The 19,439-nt window shown below is 45.3% G+C and overlaps 1 protein-coding gene across 1 annotated transcript in view; it reads left to right on the top strand.

The window, feature by feature from the left end:
- Positions 1 to 1,987: 1,987 nt before the first annotated feature.
- LOC8024715 (protein VAC14 homolog) overlaps positions 1,988 to 19,439 on the top strand; it is a 90,784-nt gene continuing 73,332 nt past the window's right edge. The window contains 4 exon segments of the mRNA XM_029984440.4: positions 1,988 to 2,178; positions 15,085 to 15,163; positions 15,165 to 15,236; positions 18,319 to 18,486. Of these exon segments, the coding sequence (XP_029840300.2) occupies positions 2,069 to 2,178; positions 15,085 to 15,163; positions 15,165 to 15,236; positions 18,319 to 18,486 (429 nt within the window). The 5' untranslated portion in view covers positions 1,988 to 2,068.

Below are 19,439 nucleotides of genomic sequence, written 5' to 3'. Positions count from 1 at the left end.
TTACATGAATTTCTCACATTCGTTAAAATGTTTTCATTGATTTTAGACTATTTTTTTATTGGTAATTAAAATGCAGCAACTAAAACCAGTGATGATAATTAGCACAGTTTTTATTGTCATATTTCTTCGCGCGTTTAAAATTAGATCATAAGCAACAAATTATATTAGAACTTGAAGAATTACTTATTCAAATATGTGACTTTTAATATTATTATTATTAATACAAATCGCGGCAAAGTATGCCTCCAATTAACGCCAAGATCGCGAGAATACGCTATTTAACAATAATAGTCTTTCCAGAAAGGTATAATTCTGTTTTCTTTTTAGCATATGAAAAACTCTGACATAGTTATCAAGATAGACAAACAGTCAAACAATGGATGTAATATGAAGTCCTACACGTCACGCGGTGCTATAAACACACACACACACACTTCAGCTGTCTGACTCGGATTCCGTCTTTGGGTTGTTGCAGTGAGAGCAGCGTTTATTAGTTTATACGTTTCGTGGACATATTATAAAAATTAGAATTATTTTCTTATTCTTGTGCTGGAATAACTGAGCGAGAGAAAGGCTGCGAGAACGCACAGATATCAGCACTGATTTTTTCAGCAACTACAATTATCACCCTGGATCGAACAATATGTCACAAAATAGAGCTTCCGCGAACAACTTTTCTAAGTAAATAATTACGATGTGAGACACATCTTGAGTCGTGAAATAATTCGAAATTAAGGCCTATATCGAGAAATTAATTCCAAAATAGAGGTAAGTTTCGGTTTCGCTCCAGAATTAAAACGCGCATCCTTCCGTAAACAATACGCTAAACACCGTTCTTGTTTTCAGGTTAAAGGGGTAACCTGCGCTCATAAAACATTAGCTTCCTTGTATTACCAGAAATAATTTATGTCGCTCAGTGAAGCCAGCACACTAGACGGGCTCAACAGCGGCACGCATCTCTAACCCTCACTAAACCCGCCATCTTGGAAAATGAGTGGCGCCACCTATAGTTAGTTGGAGTCGCGGTTTCGAACACGATCTGGTCGCTCGGTCTCCGCGGGGAGAGCGGCCAGAGTCACCACCTAAATGTATTTCTTCCACCGTGCTAGGCATAGAGATCATACATACTAACTCTAGAGGAAAAGGTCCGCCATTTTCCCATACATTCTGGCTGCCGCAAGCGGCGGATCATGCAGGCAGACCTTCTGGGTCCCGAACACGGTTACATCATCAGAGCAGTTTCGTGAACTTCAACAATTCACGAACTTACCGGTGGAAAGATATTCACGTTTTTTTCGAAGCTTTCTTTTTGAAAAGCGCGCAGATGTACGGCCTCGCGTTAACGCTAAACTAAACCATATACCCGGCTTCGCTGGTGGGGCGCGGCTGGGCGCGGTTGAGGAATACGAAACTGCGCAACCACCAGATTTCCGAGATTTCGACAGAAGGGAAGTTAATGCAGCGTAATGAGTTTATTGCTTTTTATAAGCGTTAGAATAGCTCATAATTTAGTTTACAACGTTAAATTATCACTGTTTATATTGCTAAGAGTTTTCACTCTTCGCGTTACCATGGCAACGTTGCTTTCTTTCTCTCGTGTTCTGTCGCTCTCTTTTGCGTTCGTTCGCTCGGGACCCAGGATGTCGGCGCACGGGATTTGCCACTCCTCCTCACCCACCTTTACCCCCCTGGTGCTAGGGACAAACCGCGACACACGCGCTACGTGGTGAGCGGAAACTGAAAAGGACCGCTTCTAGTGGCAGTTCGCGGCAGTTTGACAACTGGAAACAGATCTAGTAACGTTGCTCACAATTAAGTAAAGAAGAATTAAAAAATAAAAAACTTCGATGCGTTCGCTCCGACTCAAGCTCGTAAACGAACTTGCAGAGCTTCAGGAAGCGCCGTTGACGCCGGTGGCGTAGTCCTAGTGAAGTCTGGCAACTCGCATAGTTCAATTAGCCGGCGCAATCCAATCCAATCCAAATTGTCGGCGTCCGTGTTTTAATGGGGTGGTTCTTCAGAACGAGTGCCTTTTAGAAGAAAAAGAGAACGAATCTACTTAGTCAAAATGGCAAATCTGACCGAGAAAGATTACGCACCACTGACTGCGGCTTGTGTCCGCGCCTTAAACGACAAACTGTACGAGAAACGGAAGACCGCGGCTCTGGAAATCGAGAAGTAAGTTGAGCGCGCTGGGGCGTTTTTCCTTCTGTCACGGATGTTTTGTTCAAATCATAGTTCTTACGAAAACTACGTTTCGGCATTCAGTGACCGACAGACGTGGCGAGGAAATCGTTATTTCTCTTCACAAACATCGGCGATTCCCCTAGCTGTGTTTAGGTCAAGCATGTTTACTTGCACTCGCATGGTGTGCACCGTTCTTTGCAACCGTGACATTCCGTTCGGCCAATAATGCGTTCATTTGCTTCGATTTTTTTTTTTTTTCCTTTACGGTACACGTTTAGTCGGAGCGATAGGCCGCCAACTGGAAATTACAGACGTGCTTTTTCACGTGAAGTTTCTGGCAGATCACATATTTCTCGGTTTCTTGTCCTTCGTTACGTTGCATTGCATCGGTGCACAGAGACGTAGATCTTTGAGCACTGTCGTAGTACGTAAAGGTCCATCCGCGGAGTCAGCACTGCTTGCATGTATCAGCAAATTAAGAGCTCGGACACCTCAGATCGAGTTTAAGGTTCATTGTCCGACATCCATCAAAACAATAATGCTTCTTGTTTGCGCTGACGCCTGAAAAGATCACCTAAATTATTTCGGACTGTTTCATGCTCCCCCTGTTACAAGTTTAGATCGCTTGCACTGATGTCGCTTTATGTGCCAGGCTGGTGTTCCTTCTGCTGTACGCGTTTCCTCGGTTATGGTATTTTACCACGCTGGAAATGGAAATTCGACAGGTGCCTTAAATAGGAATATCTACCGACAGTTCGGAATGACGTAGTGTGCGAGGAAGCCTTGTAAAGGTCTTATACAATCTTGTGCGCAACAAAGACGAGGACGAAAGCAGAGAAGGACACAACAAGGCGCCTTGTTGTGTCCTTGTTGTGACACAACAAGGCGCCCTGTTGTGCCCTCTTCTCTGCTTTTGTCCTCGTCTTTGTTGCGCACAAGATTGTATAAGATGTCAAACCAACTCGCCCAAACAACGACTCTTCTTGTAAAGGTGCATGCTATGTAAAATAATTGGGCCTGGGAAGAAACCACTCTCATAAATCGATGACTACAAACATATCACACTTTGTGACTGTTTCAGATGATGTCTACAAGTATATCTCATTGTGCTGTTTAGCTTTAATGTTGTCAGTCTTTTGTACCCACTGCAGATCAGAGCGCTGTTTAGAATATCACTTGCGCCACTATCTTTGTACTCTTGATCATATCTCGCTGCTAACATTCCTCAGTTGGTGGTCCTCGCACATTTATGTCAGAATGTCCTCATTTGTACCCAGCAGTGTTCCAGGTCTCCATACAAACAAGCAGAAGAATGATCAACGGGTTGTGAGCAGTGACTATGCCGAGGGATATGTGTGCACATTGTTCGCTCGCAGGTGCACGTGATAACCATATGCATTTCTCATAGAGTGCAGGGCTATGGGGTGTTCATGTACATGTCCGAGCGTCATTGTTTCATCACACCTTGACAGCCTTTATGATGCCACACTACCAAGAGGCTGACTGAAACCCACAGCTGAAGAAAAAGCCGACGAGGACACAGATGTGACATGATGTGCTTCGCATTCTCTCTGTTATTTGGTTGCTACAGAGAACAACTTTCACCGCAAAGCAGATGTCTTTTTTTATATTTTTGTCGGTGGTTGGAGTGCAGAGTCTGGTAGTCCCATGCTCAATAAGCTTGTGACAAGTTACTGTGTCAGTAAACCAAATGCCATCCCCCCTCCCTGAAAAACAAAGATGAAAACAAGTTGTTTCCCCACAGGTGTCAAGCTCTTAAACTTGACTTTATATCTTTCCCCAACTCTGATGTCAGCAAAATATGTTTTGACATATATAGGGTTCCGCATTTTCGGTGGCTTTTTTTTTCAAACTTCAGCATGCTTTTTTCAATGTTTATTTTAAAAATTGATTTTTTTTTTTTTTCAACGTATATTTATGCCCACAAAAGTTTGTAGACTTTTTTCAGCGAATATAAAATAAACACCAACGGACACCGGATCAGATGGTTCTTGTAACTCTGATATCTGTGATCACTCAAAAAATAATGGTACAGACACATTGCAAAAATAACTGGACACTTTATTTGGCAAATCTGTGCAACTGTAAAAGAAACAAGAAAAAAAGTGAAAGCCGTTTACAATTCCCTGTAACGCCGGTTAGAGCGCAGCTCTTGAGGAGGAAGATGGAAGCGTACTGAGGGATAGGTGACTTTTTGAGGTCACGTGACCTCAGGGGGTCACGTGACCTGAAGGGGTCACATGACCTTAGGGGGGTCACGTGACCTCAAGGGGTCACGTGACCCCCAGAAGTCACGTGACTTCAGGGATCACGTGACCTAGGGGTGTCACGTGACCTCGGGGGGGGGGGGGGGGGGGGGGGGTCACGTGACCTCGCAATTACGCCGACGGCGACGCCGCTCAAGCCGGAAACGGGCCCCTAAGAGCTGCGCTCTAAAACACTGAAGGGCTAACAAGTCAGATACGAAGCATATGCCTAAACAACATGGAACTTCACCTTCTGTACATCAGGATTACGTGATCTTATTACAGTACACACACATTTTTCCAGGTTCTCCTCGTTGATCTGCACTCTTTCTTTCCTGTTACTATGACCCTGAGCTTTGAGAATTCCCTCTCAACGCTAACACTGGACACTGGCAGGCTGAGGAGATAAAGCGCTGCTTGAGGCAAATATCGGCCGATCAACCAATTGTGACCGCCAAAAGAGACATGGTGCGACGTTTTGAAGCACAACACAACACAACATGCAGAGCTTGTATCAAGTCAGTCTCCACTACAACTAGTTTGAAAACACGCTTGGACATGGCGAAGTCATGAAGCATTTCGGACTTCCCGTTTTGATTGATGATGCGCGCATTACAAAACATTGTGATGGCATCCTTGTATCCCATACATTCGGACACGTTTTGATAGATACTGCCGTTTCACTTTTTCACCACGGCTCTGCGGTACGTCTGGAAGATCAAAGTGACCTTTTCCGGTTAAAACAGAATTTTACAAAATGGATTGGACATACAGTGTAGACCACATATAACGTATGTCGCGGGAGTCGCGAAAATCTGCACTATAAGCGGTACCGCACTATAAACAAGACATAAATTTTTCAGGCCAAAATGCATGCCGTCAGACAATTTACCTTTGTAAAAGAATTTATTTTATGTTACATGAAAAGTAAAGCTTAGTTTCAGTTTGAGGAAAGTCTTTATTTCACCAGACTAGTACACTTCTCTCTCAAGTGTGTCACACATTTTGAAAGAAATGAGCGACTTTTGCCTGGCGCAGCCTTTGGCGTCGCGGGTTGTGGACGGACGTTGCGAGCGTTCAGAACTGCTAACCCTAATCACTTATCTCCGGCGATGAAAACGCGTGAAAATTCGTATCCTTTATATGGTACGCGCCAGTAATACCTTCAACTTGAGCACGGGCGTGAAATACTCCAAATAAGAAATCCGGGCGATGTTCGAAAACACAAATGCTTAGAAAGCACCACTGTAGTCGAAGTAAACAAACACGACAACACGGGCGTTTCTGCCATCTTGAGAGTGCCGCCACAACATTGATGCACGAGTAGATGGATCTTCCCTTCTAGCACAGGATGGGTTATCATAGCAACACACAACAAAAATTCACAGTCAAGGATAGCGCTTTTACGCGGAACGATGAGCTTCTACCACGCCGTCTACGTCGACGATCAAAACCGACGCCATGTTTGCGGATAGCAGCCGGCCAGCTGGCCCGTGACCGGCATGCAACGCGCGCGAACACTTTTTCTCGACCCGCGATTGGTCTATTGTTGCGGTTGTTTCCAACACAGCGGAAGGACGCACGCACGTGAACGACACATGCGTGCGTCCCTCCGTCGCTATGGCAACTGAAGCCTCTCTCTTCGCTTCTCCCCGCTTCTTCGAGTAACCTCCTTGCCCTGCGAGTGCCGCTTGCGGCTCGCGCCGTTATCTAGTGTCGCACAGGGAAGCGTGCTCTCTGCGTCGGTCAGTCGGCGCGGTCGCCGGGCTGTTCTGAAAACTGCACTATAACCAATATTTCCCTTCGCGCGCCTGCATTTTAAGCGGTATGTAATTACATGGAGTTCTATGGGAGGCGAACCGGTGGTTTAAAAAAGCCGCGTTATACCCGGTCCTGCACTATAAGCGGTTACGTTGTAAGTGGTCTATACTGTACTTTTATCAATTTTGATTGGTTTAAATCGAAAATACCGAACCTAAAAACTGATCTTTTTCGGTTAAAACTGAATTTACAAACGTGGATTCGGCATACATTTTATCGGTTTTTATTGGTTTAAGCCGAAACCTCTGAACTTTAGTCATATACCAAGAAAAAATAGCCCAAACCTTATAGATTTGCCTAATTTGTTGGTATTAAATTTAGGTCTGCGACCCAAACATGCTCAGGACAAGTGACGGTTGGTCGGGTTCCTCACCCGCTCTTACTGCCATCAGCTGCCCTGGACCATATCATCTCATTAGTTGGAAGACAGGGGAAAACTGAGCTTATTAACTTGTTTTCCAAGTTTTCTAAAAAACACTCAGAATTGTGGTCAAAATTGTTATCGCTTAACCTGTTGCACAAATTCTCCAAGTCAATGAGGGGGCTATCTTCCAGAAACAGGAACTTGGACGACACTAGGGATTTACAATTACGACTAGTCTGCTCCAAAAGTAGTTAATTACAACTAGAATTACTAGCGCACAGATAAGATTCCTTAATAATTTTGTATTACTTTCTTAATTGCATTAATTGCATTCCTTTCTGAAAGAAAGCAATGCAATTACTTTGCAGTTGCTTTTATTTGAGGGTTATCTGACTTCAATGATTTTGATGCGATAGCATTTTCCTGCACTGAGGTGTAATTGTCCATTCCTTCTCTGACCGTGATGGATTTGGTGTACGTTTCACAATCATTACATTTCGTGCCTTTGTTTTCACCTCCTTCATTAATCGTTTGATATTGGAGCTGATTTTTTTAGTATGATGCGAATCAGTTTTATTGTTTTGAAACACCACCAAGATTGTTTGTGTTCTTTTTATACTGGCATTTCACTGTAAAAGTTATCTATTACTGTTTTCAGGCTCCAGAATGATCTAATGAAGGCTAAATCACTTGATTAATTCTGAAATTGCTGACATGAATTGTGATAAGATATTGAATGTATGTACACATTGCAATCACATCATTTAAATTCCTTTATCTTTATCCTTACTATCAAAAAGAATCTCGCTTTACGTGGGGCATCTTTCTTACCCATCTGCAGGTGTCGTGTCTTTGACAGTTTCTCAGAGGTGCATCCACTGTCACAGTCTCGGAGTATTCGAAGCCCCACGAGCCAGTAGAAGGGCAATGAGGCAGACATTCAGTGTATTTTCATTTTTCTGTGACTCTATAGAACAAAAATTCAGAATGACAGAGCCACGTAAAGAGTACTATTAATTGCAATTTAGGTCTTGGAAGTATTTATCCCAAACTGTAGTTAAGGGGGCCCTGCAAGGACTTTTTTACTGGTTTTTAATTTGCACCGAACCTGAGCGCGCTGAGCGTAGTAACTTAATGTAACTTTTCTTTTTTCGAATTTCGCTTTAGTTTAAAAGTTATAGGCAAATTAAAATTACAAAAACAAGCAAAAAATAACCTTCATCATGACGTCTTTGGTCGCTTGAGTGGCCGTGAACCAGAGGGAGGGTAGTGAGCACAGTGAGCGCTCACGGCTGCCGCACTCCGTGTCGATGGCTCGAGAGGGCACCACTAAAGCATGTTCTGGATAGGCTGTATGAAGCGGTAAGCCAGGGCGGCTCATACTGCATTCGCTGCGCGATTAAACACTAATTTGGCATAACACTTCATTGGCCACAAACGACAGCAAACATGGGGTTAAGATGAGTTCAGAACGGGAGCCACTTCGCGCCACCAAACGGCCAAACCGCAAACCAAACCTTGTCGCCCAAAGCCTTCGGAACGTTCTAAACCGGTCGGATCCTCGAGCCCGTATACGACCGCAGCGCTGCCGCATACATCCGGGACTTTTCTACGCTCGCCGCTCGCCGGTGCCTGATCCCACGTACTACCCCTTTCTAGTATGCTCCGCCTTTTCCACCGCTTGGTGGCGGGTATGTTGAAGGGTCATTTCTTGTTTCCATACTTTATAAACTGCGTTTGTTTTTTTCTGATCTAAAATACTCAACAAAAACTACTTTCATAAATAATTAAAACCGTTTGTGCCTCTTATATTTTGTATTTTGACTAAAAAGGTTTTAGCGGCTCTGACCAGTAGTAGGCCCAGGACCAAAGACTTCACATATTGCATACTTTCGGCACTGCGGGTCGCCCCCGTAGGTGGAGGAGGTTTCAGCGTCGTCCGGTTAAAATATGACGCACTGATATTTAGTTACTCTCTCCGTGCCCGCTGGCTTGCCCGAACTTGAAGAGATGTGGAAACCTCGAAAAAAGGTAGACACTTAAATTTGATTGCAGGGCCCCTTTAAATTACCGTAGGTATCAAATGTACGACGTCACCCGACATCAAAGCAAGGGTGTAAAAGAGCCCGCGCACTTGCGTGGAACAAACGGGTCCCGGGACTCATGTTTGACAATGGAACTGTATGCTCGTGATACAATTAAATTACCCCCGCAGGGGGCACCTGTGAAAGCAGGTGTTTGGAGAGTGGCGTCTCCACGGATCCCGAGCCATGCAAGTTCACCCGCCCACGTCTGGCTGTGCGTGGCTTTCCCGTGTCCGGGGAAAAGGGCATCCTGGTGGTTGAGCCGAGCCCGGGGTAGGTTTGGACCCTTCGGGGCCCCCCGGGTGAGGCAATACACCACTTCGGCCCCCGCTTCTCGTAGACGGGAGTCCTGGTAAGGCCCGGCCAGGATGATTCAGTCTAGTCGCCTTTTCTTCTACTATCCCCTCCGATCTTTCGCTTTTACCTTTCCTGTTTCTTTAACTTCCTTCTCATTTCTTTTGCTCCTTTTTCACCCCTTTTTGGCGGCAAGGGCTAACCTTGGGTGGCAATAGACCTCTGTCTTGACCCACACTTGGGTATAGTTTCCCGGCAGCATTGTTAGCGTAACGTCTCCAGCCAAGCCCATCTTGTTATGGTGCGTTACCTAACCCCTTGTTGGGCTCGGTGGTGGGCGGTGCACCGCGGATTCTGAAGACTCTTTGCCCTCTTATGGCGCCCCACCCCTCCAAACCCCGTTCAGGACACGCCCTTAAAAGGCGCTGCCCTGAACAAAAAACCATCGACAAAGAATGTGAAGTAGAAACTTTTGCTAAGTTTTTCATAGTTCATTCGCTGGATGAACAAAAACCTGTTACAAAGATCTCACCTTTTATTGTAGCAAAGGTGCTAGAAAACCTTGTAGGGTTTTCCTACAAGGCTAAAAAACAGCACACTGGAGACCTTCTTGTGGAAGTGAACACAAAAAAACAAAGTGACGCACTCCTCAAACTGACTACCATCGTTGATGTGAACGTGTCGGTGAGCCCTCATCGAACACTAAATACTGTCCGTGGAGTCCTCTCTGAGGACGACTTCTTGCACACCAGTGAGGAAGAACTCCTCGAGGGACTCCAAGGTGCTGGTGTCGTCGCCGTAAAACGCATCATGTTTAGGAAAGATGGCGAACAAATTCGTTCGAGACATGTCATTCTGACTTTTGAAAGGCACACTCTCCCTGAGACAATCAAGGCAGGATACTTGAACTGCCGCATCCGCCCGTACGTCCCCAACCCCCAGCGGTGCTTCCGTTGCCAGCGTTTTGGTCATGGAACACGCAGCTGTTGTGGGAAGGAGACGTGTGCGAGGTGCGGTAGTCAAGGTCATGTTTCCGATACTTGCGAGGCGGCTGTGGCCCACTGCGCTAATTGTGGTGGACCACATCCTGCTTATCATCGGGCATGTCCCTCTTGGAAGTTAGAAAAGGACATCCTTACCATCAAAGCACAAGAAAACATACCGTACCCAGAAGCCAAGAAGCGGTTCTCCTTTTTATCAAAGGGGAGTTTTGCCGACGTGGTGCGCAGGGGCCCTGCACCACGCTCGGAGTCGAGGGCCACTCAGGTCTCTCCCGAGATCCTGGCGGCCGACTTCAGGGCCCCAGCTCCCCGACAGGGGCAGCAGCTGCTTCCTCCAGTCCCTGGCGGTAGCACGCGTGCTGCTCCTCTTTCCAAGGACAGGCCGGCAACAGCCACGCCTGCCCCCTCTCCTAGGTCCCCCGCTGGGGAGACGGAGCGAACTTCTCTCTCTTGCTCGCTAGAGAGGGCCCCCCTACCGAAGGAGCAGCATGGTGCCCATGCAGCTCCTGTGAAAGGAGGGGACCGGACGAGCTCAGACGACTCGTCGCCCAGCTCGTCTGCAACCCCCCCAGCCGGTCGTGGCCGGGGTTTGCCCCCCCGGACACCTGGCCGGACAAGTGCTGCTCATAAAACAACGGATACCTCTCAGGAGGTGGAGATGTTGACGGACGCTGACAATCTGTCCACTCCTGGGTCCGACCAGGACAATATGGAGTGGGAAACGCCCTCCAGTAAACATAAAAAGAATAAGAAGCCTGTAGTCCCGCCCAAATGATGATCCCAGTGTCTTCCACCTAGTTTGTGTTGACTCTACAATCTTACTCATTTTATTAGGTTTATTTTTTCAGTAGCTTATTTACATACCTTTTATAGATGATTAAGTTACATTTTATGCAATGGAACTGTCGCGGTATTTTAAGAAATATTGATGATGTGAACTATTTTATGGATCAGCTTCGGCTCGTCGCTCTCGCCTTGCAAGAAACCCATCTTCACACTAATTCCTTTAATATTTTAAGACATCATCAGGTTTTTAGAAAAGATCGCCCCTCTTCCACCCCTTCTGGTGGTGTTGCAGTGGTCGTGCAGAGTGGAGTTGCTTGCTCTCAAGTTCCGCTCTGCACGCCGCTGGAAGCTGTTGCAGTACGTCTCCTTCTGGACCGCCTTGTAACAATTGTTTCTTTATACTTACCACCTAACATTCCTTTAAACCTTCAAGAGCTGCAGGGACTTATAGGACAGCTCCCGCAACCTTTTTTAATTTTGGGTGATTTTAACGCCCATCATCCTATGTGGGGTAGTACCCGTCAAGACTCCCGTGGTGGTGTGATTGAACGTCTTTTATTGTCTTCGGGGCTGTGCCTTCTTAACGGGAGAGAGCTAACCTTTTTTAGTGCGGCACACAACTCATTCACATCCATTGATCTTTCTATTGCTTCACCTTCATTACTTCCTTGCTTCTCTTGGAAGGTTCTTCATAACCCTTTTGGAAGTGATCATTATCCAGTTGTTTTAGAGAGTACCGTTCCATTGCCTAATCTTTTAAAGCGGGTCCCTAGGTGGAAGTTAGACAAGGCAGACTGGGTGCTTTTTAATCTTCACTCCACTTTAGATCCTTCGCTTCTTTCGTCTATGTCCTCTGAGAACGCTACACTTTATGTTACTGAACAGATGCTAAAGGCTGCTGAGCAGTCCATTCCACAGACATCTGGTAATATACCCAAAAAATGTAAACCTTGGTGGATTAAGGAGTGTGCCACAACCCGGGCGGACCAAAATAGGGCGTGGGGCAGATTTCGCAGATACCCCACTTCAAGCAACCTTGTTGAGTTCAAGCGACGAAAAGCCAAGGCTCGTTGGACTAGGAAGCAGGCAAAGCGGAAGTCGTGGATGAAGTATCTCTCTTCTTTAACCAGCTTTGTCCCAGCCAAAGAGGCCTAGGACAGATACAGGAAAGTAAATGGGGATTACAGGTGCTTTGCCATTCCAACTTTTAATGCCCCTTCTTCATCACTAAAAGATATTGGCAACATACTTGGGGAACATTTTTATAATTCATCTAGTTCGGCCAACTACAGTGTTACTTTCGGACAGTTAAAAGCTCGTGCGGAACGACAAAAACTTGTCATGTCAGGAGGAAATTCAGCATCCTATAACCAGCCATTTACGCGATGCGAGCTTGAGATGGCTCTTAATGTGACAAAGCTTTCTGCCCCTGGTCCCGATGGAATTCATTATGAAATGCTGCGCCGCCTTTCTCCAGAATCCCTTGAAAACCTTCTCCTGTTTTTTAATCTTTTGTGGGAAAAAGCATGTTTCCCTCGGGCTTGGAAACACGCACATATCATCCCCCTCCTAAAGCCTAACAAAGACCCCTCACAACCATCAAGCTACCGCCCCATTGCACTAACAAGCTGCCTTGGGAAAACATATGAAAGGCTTATAAACAGGCGACTGGTCTACATGTTAGAAAGCCAGAGGGTATTTGATAACAATCAATGTGGTTTTCGCCAAGGTCGATCTACCCTTGACCACTTAGTTCGCCTGGAGACTGTGATACGTGAGGCATTTGTAAACAGGCAGCACTGTGTTGCGGTTTTTTTCGACTTAGAAAGGGCATACGACACAGCGTGGAGGTATGGGATTCTCCGAAACCTGTATGCCTGTAATATCCGGGGCCGTATGCTGCGAAGCATAAAGGAATATCTGACAGACAGGACTTTCCAAGTTCGTCTCGGCTCAGCCCTATCTGATTCCTTTGTTCAAGAAAACGGAGTCCCTCAAGGGGGTGTTTTAAGTGTTACTTTGTTTTTGCTAACAATGAATTCACTCGCACAACTGCTGCCACCATCTATTTCATATTCTCTTTATGCTGATGATATACAGATTTCATCATCGTCTTGTAACCTTTCTAGTTGTGAGCGCCAGTTGCAGTTAGCCATAAAGAAACTGTCCAAGTGGGCCGACGAAAATGGGTTCAAGTTCTCTGCTTCAAAAACGGTCTGTGTTCCCTTTTCTTTGCAACGTGGGCCCTCTTTGGATCCATCCCTGGAATTGAATGGAACTCCTATACCTGTTAGGAAAGAGCACAAATTTCTTGGTGTGATATTTGATAGAAAGCTTAATTTTATTTCCCACCTTAAAGCGCTGAAGCAAAAATGCCTTCAGTCGACATACCTTCTGAAAGTATTATCTCACAAGTCTTGGGGGTCTGATAGGAAATGTATCCTGCAGCTATACAATGCCCTTGTACGATCCCGCCTTGACTATGGTGCAGTAGTGTATGGGTCGGCTCGGCCCTCTGCCCTTAAGATGTTGGACTCAGTTCACCATCTCGGCTTGCGACTGGCAACAGGAGCTTTCCGGACGTCCCCCGTCCCCAGTTTGTATGCAGAATCCAATGAGCTGTCCCTGAACAAACGACGTACATATCTTAGTCTAACATATGCTTACAAGATTCTGGCCGACCATCAGCATCCAACTTACTCTTCCCTCACAAGGTCAAGGTTCTATCGCCTTTTTGAAAATAAATCAAGCATTGTAAGACCGTTAAGCTTCCGCATTGAACATCTTCGCTCCTCGCTGGACCTTTCTCTGGACCAGGTCGTCCTCGTTCGGAAAGTCAACGGTATTCCACCTTGGAAAACACAGCGAGTTGAATCCGACTGGTCTCTCGCAAAGTTCAACAAACACGGCATTTCCCATGCTGTAATTAAGCAAGAGTTTGGAGAACTGCGAAATAAGTATGATGGTTATCTTCATGTTTATACTGATGGTGCCAAGACCTCCTCTTTTGCCGGTTGTGCTGTGTATTGTGAAAGCTTCTCCAAGGTTCAACGACTTGATTGTATCGCCAGCATTTTTACTGCGGAGCTCTATGCGGTATCAATGGCGATTGAATATATTATCAATAGTAAAATACTGAGGGCAGTCCTGTTTGTTGACTCTCAAAGTGTGATTCTTGCAGTTTGCTCTCTTAAAGATACTAAAAATATGCTTGTACAACAAATTCGATATAAACTTAACTCTGCTTTGCATGGGGGTCAAAATATAAAATTTTGTTGGGTGCCCAGTCACATTGGCATTCATGGCAATGAAGAAGCCGACAAACTTGCAGGGTCTGCTGGGAACCTTCCACAATCACTCTCCTGTCTACCCTATCAAGATATTAAGCCCTTGGTGAAGTCCTCAATTCTTCATTCTTGGCAGTTGGAATGGGACATGGAGTGCGATAACAAGCTTCATGTTACCAAACCTACATTAGGAGTTTGGGAAAGCTCTTCATGCAAGAGCCGACTTCATGAACCGTTGTGCCGCCTGAGAATTGGACACTCATTTATAACTCATAGGTATCTGCTTTCAGGAGAAGATCCACCTGTGTGTGATCAGTGTGGTGACAGGCTCACTGTTTTGCATATCTTGTGGCTGTGTCCCGGCCTTCAGCCCAAGCGCCGCATTCATTTCCCTGAATTTTTCCAATATCAGATCCCATTTCATCCTGCTCTCCTTGTGGGAGAGAATCCTCTAGTCTCTTTTGAACGGGTAATGGAATTTCTTAGCAGTATTGGCCTTTTACACCGACTCTAGCCTTTTGGTCCATCTTTTGTAAAACCTTTCCTTTAGTACAATGATCCTTACAACTAGTTTGGCGCAGATGGCCTCGTAGCTTTTGCGCCATTAACCCCCAAAATCTCTCACAATTAAATTACGACTATAGTCGGTGACAGGTCAAGAACGAAGTAGAAGCTCCTCCCACCCCTTTCGACTTCAGCGGAGCGAACGGTGGAGAGGAGGTCACCACCTCTTCAGCGTTCACTCTACTAAAGTGGAAAGAAGTGGGAGGAGCTTCCACTTCGTTCTTGACCTGTCACCGACTATAGGTACAAATTACTCAGAAAGTAATTGAATTACACTAATTTAATTCCTATAATCAAATTCATACTCGAGTGTGGCTGTCTTTAGGGGATTGGTTATCTCTGACGATTACTGTAGCACCGTTTGGGTGGTCCTTTGTTCATCAACCTCGTGTAATTGACTAGTTCCTCTCTTTTGCCTGTTTCCCTCAGGATGGTGAAGGACTTCACTGCCAAGAACAATGTGATGCAGATCAAGAAGCTGCTCAAGCTCCTGGGCCAGGACTTTACCCCTGGCTCACAACCCCAACAGCCGGAAGGGTGGCCTCATTGGGTTGGCGGCCATGTCCATCGCCCTGGGCAAGGTACCTTTCCGGGCTTCGGCCGTTTCTTATCGGCGACATACGGTGCAGTTATTGTCACATATTTTCTATACGCACCAATCGATAAACCCCTAAAAGTGACCCGCAAGCCGGTTTTATAAAAATTGGCCAGGCCATAAAACCACGAATCGGAGCTGACCTTGAATGAGACATACCTGAGCTTCCCGGGAATAAACCTTTGGCTATGGCTTTATTTTGTTTTCACCCAAAAACATAACAGGTACTTAACTGTCTGCAAGGCCACTTCTTTGCTCTGGAACCTATCTCATTTCCTTACCTTATCACCGCAGAGACAGTTTGATAGGGTCAGACGCATGTTCCCTGGAGGTTGGGGAAGCTCCTGTCTCATTTTCCTCGAGCCCCGATAAACGTCACGTTTTTGTGCGGAACTGATAATTGTTAACGAAAAATGCAGAATATTTGGATGAAACAAACCCCAATAAAACACCCTCGAATTCGAGGAAGAAGAAACCCTGAAAACGGTCTTCAGTCGTATTACAGGTTCTCTGTTTTCGGTATATATACCAACGGATAAAGTCTAAAAAGTAACCTTAAGGCAGTTTTTATAAAAATTGGGGGAAAACCGAAGAAACCCCGAGCTTGACGGAGAAGATATCTTTATCTGCAGCCTTATCTTGTCTTAATACAAAACACCGCACCCCCCCCCCCCCCCCCCCCCCCCCCCCCCCCGTTTTCATGAACTCTCCTTGGGGCTGCTTGATTGTTCGAGAACCACGCCCCTTGTCTCGTTGTCCACTTTTTTTAATGACACTGGGAGGTTTTTTAAGCAGTATTCAGGTCATGAGGTAAAGCAATCTCACACTTGTGACCTGTCTTGTTCAACTTGAGCCCCGATGAACGGCAATATATTTTTCTCCGACATCGAGAATTGACGTCGCACAGTTCCAACTCTGTGCTCATGAAGATACTTTCTTCTGCGGAAGTTGAAGAAACGCTAAATCTTTTCGGGGGACTTGCTGTACATGCCTTCCTAGTGATGTCATGGCACCATACCACCAGCCGTTTTTCTCGGCAAACCTTGTTCTTTTGCACCATCAAATCTGCTCTTCCTGCCAAGACTTTTCAAGAACAAATTCGATGGTGCAAAACGTGTGCTGCAGATGGTACGGGCACAAGAGCACAGTCTGGTGGAGTGGTGGCTGATGTGACATCAATTTGCGTGGGTCCTTTCAAATTCACCGCCAAACCTGAGAAAGAAGAAAACGAGTGCGCGCATTCTCAGTTTTAGGTCTAAATAATTTTTAGTGAGCAACCTTGTGTCTAAATGGTGCTATGTGCCGAAGTAGGAAGCCTGTACCCATATACATTAGCAACATAGTCACATAGCGCCATTTAGGCACAAGGATGAACACTAAAAATGATAGCGCATCAACAGCGGAGGGGCATGGCGGCAGTAACTGTCGCCGCTGCCGCAATATTTCTGTTCTCTACGTGCACCACTTGAGAGCTAAAATTTATGCAAAATCAATTACTTTTCACCTGGAAAGCTTGTAATGCCGGTCGTTTTTGCCTTTTGGGGCTGTGCTATTGCTTTGTTAAACAGAATCATTTGTTAAACAGGAATTCGTTGTAGTAGTCACAGAAACACATTGAGTACATGGGACATTGGCCGAGACTTTATTTTACTTAATTAAACGGGCGTTTTTGTGGTAGAGCCATTTTGTTATAAATTTGTTTGATTGTATTAGGTTTATTAATATGTAATTAAACACACAATGTGAGAGACTGTGATAGTCTTTCGCATTAGTTCACTAAACACTTATGTTTTTAGGCTGGAACTTGCACTTCTCGTTGTAACTAGGGTGCCTTCATGTGCGCTTTGCTTAGAGTGGAGACATCTGGCCATTTTGTCCCACACTTTTATTTTTGTTTTTTGTTCAGAAGAGCGTGTCCTGGCGCGCATTTGTGGCGCTGACTGTGCTATGGCGACATTTTGTTTTCGTCGATTTATTTGTATTTTACCCGTGAGTGCGTGCTGTCGGCATCGGGTACAACAAAGGGTGGCATCACCCTAAGCAGAAGGACATTGAGGCACCCTAGTTGTAGCATGTTTGGAGATGGAGATACTAGAAGGAACCAGTCTTTTCTCACTTGCTACTAGAACATACTCTTTTTCTTGTGACAGCATGCTTCTAGGTAGTACAGTCAAACCAACTTAAGAGCTCTTTCGTTATGCAGAATACTATGTCTTTCATTTCAATATGTTGAAATGGTTTGTCTGGTACCTATTCGCAGCGAGTCTCACTTAAATGTTGTTTGTGTTTTTCTTTCGCATGTTTGTAGTATTAGAAGTTGTGCTTCGTAGTAACTGTGCTTTTATGAAGTAGGAAGGCTCTAGACTCATCAAACAGAAAGTTGTAGCCGAACGTTTGTGGTGCGCCTCGGTCGGACTTTGGCAACAAAAGTGCCTTGTCGTCGTGGCGAGAGTCCAATCAGCATGCTCCGTGAACTTGCTTTGTCCCCAATTTCGTGTTTGTTGAGTCTAGGGCTCCAGATACACTTCTGCAGATACCCGAGTTGCTCACATTTATTATTGCACATCCTAGCGGTATCGTGCGACACCCTTGTTTTGATTTGGCCTGTTTATTTAGTGTCTATATTTTTTTTTTTTTAGTTTGCATGTCGGAAAAATGCGAAATGGTCTATGTGGTTCTAACTTTGGGCTTTTTAGTTGATTCAACTTGGAACATTCAAGTTTGTCTTGATTGTACGCTTGTTTCAACATTTCACCATCGATTGAGTTTTATTGTCGTTCGGTCGTTTCATTATTGTTTTAAATCGTCTTTGCTGCCTCTTCATTTTCACACTGCTGTACCAAAGGGACGCTGTCAGGCGCCATGCCTTTTTCTCTGTCTCCTCCACAAATAACATAGAAAAAAAACAAAAAAAAAACAGGTAGCATATATAATTAAGACCCCAAAAAATCATTTTTATTCTGTTTGAGTTGTGCCATATGGCTCGTTGATTTATCGAAAACAGAACAGAAGGGAAGTGGCATTGCCTCGAGCGGATGCCGTTAAAGTTGGGTCTCCTGTTGGAACAGGACTCGTCTCTGTACGTGGATGACCTGGTGAAGCCCATCCTGGCCTGCCTGAGCGACTCGGAGAGCAGGGTGCGCTACTACGCCTGCGAGGCCCTCTACAACGTGGTCAAGGTTGCTCGGGGCTCTGTGCTGCCCAACTTCAATGACATCTTCGACTGCCTCAGCAAGGTGGGTAGACTCACAATGCTCAAACTGCCCTTTAAGAACACGCCAAACATGCAAAAAAAAAAAAAATTCTAAATGCGTAGCTATTGAAACTTTTTTGCTCACGTCCAGCCGAAACCACGATCTGTTGCACATATTCAAGGCTGCACCAAGCGGATTGTCCGTGAACTAGATTTCGAACTGCCAATCGACCGCCGTGTGGGCTTCCTGCTGTGGCAGGGAGCCCACACGGCTTTTGTGCCTGCGAGCAAGAGTTTTCGTAATACAAGTGGCTCACTCTGCTGCCGCTGAGCGCACACCGAGGAAAGTTCCCAATCCGAGAGCAGTCGCCGACTGCGTACCGAGCGCGCAATCGGCGACTGCGCGCTCCACGCTGCTCCCTCTATCGAGGCTACTTCCAGGGACGTGAACATGCTAAGTCTGGCCCTACAAATGCTATGCATTCAGAAGCACTCTTTTAATCTGGAACATGTTTTAGGGTTGTTTTCCGAGCCAAGAGCATCACGAAACATAAGAAGAACATAACGCAGCTTGTTTTCTTTACAGAAGACTGTGGTAACTGGTTCCTAAAGGTGGGAGAGGCTCAAAACATGCTGTACATTCTGCGTTTTCCATCTTTATCCGTGAAATTGAGACGTATCTAAATTTATTTCTAGCGTCTTCTCTATTTCTTTAGTGCCTAGATTAGGCACATGTAAAAAACAAACCTTCATAAAAAGAAAATATATTATTTATTATTTATTTATTCTCTGCAGCGCCGGAGCATTACAGCAGAGGAGTGGGTTACATGATTCACATATATCATTATAAATTGGAAAGTCACATAACAGCACACATCAGCAATTTCCAACAACATCAATAAACATGATTCACACCAGCACACAATAGCAATATTACGAAAAAACCAATGATGTACTTAACACAGAAACTTACATTGCATTAATAAGGCTAATAAA

The sequence above is a fragment of the Ixodes scapularis genome, unplaced genomic scaffold, assembly GCF_016920785.2.
Source record: "Ixodes scapularis isolate PalLabHiFi unplaced genomic scaffold, ASM1692078v2 PGA_scaffold0__279_contigs__length_252992795, whole genome shotgun sequence".
NCBI lineage: Eukaryota > Metazoa > Arthropoda > Arachnida > Ixodida > Ixodidae > Ixodes > Ixodes scapularis.
Note: the sequence above shows the minus strand (reverse complement) of the source record. Positions and strands in the feature narration are given on the sequence as shown.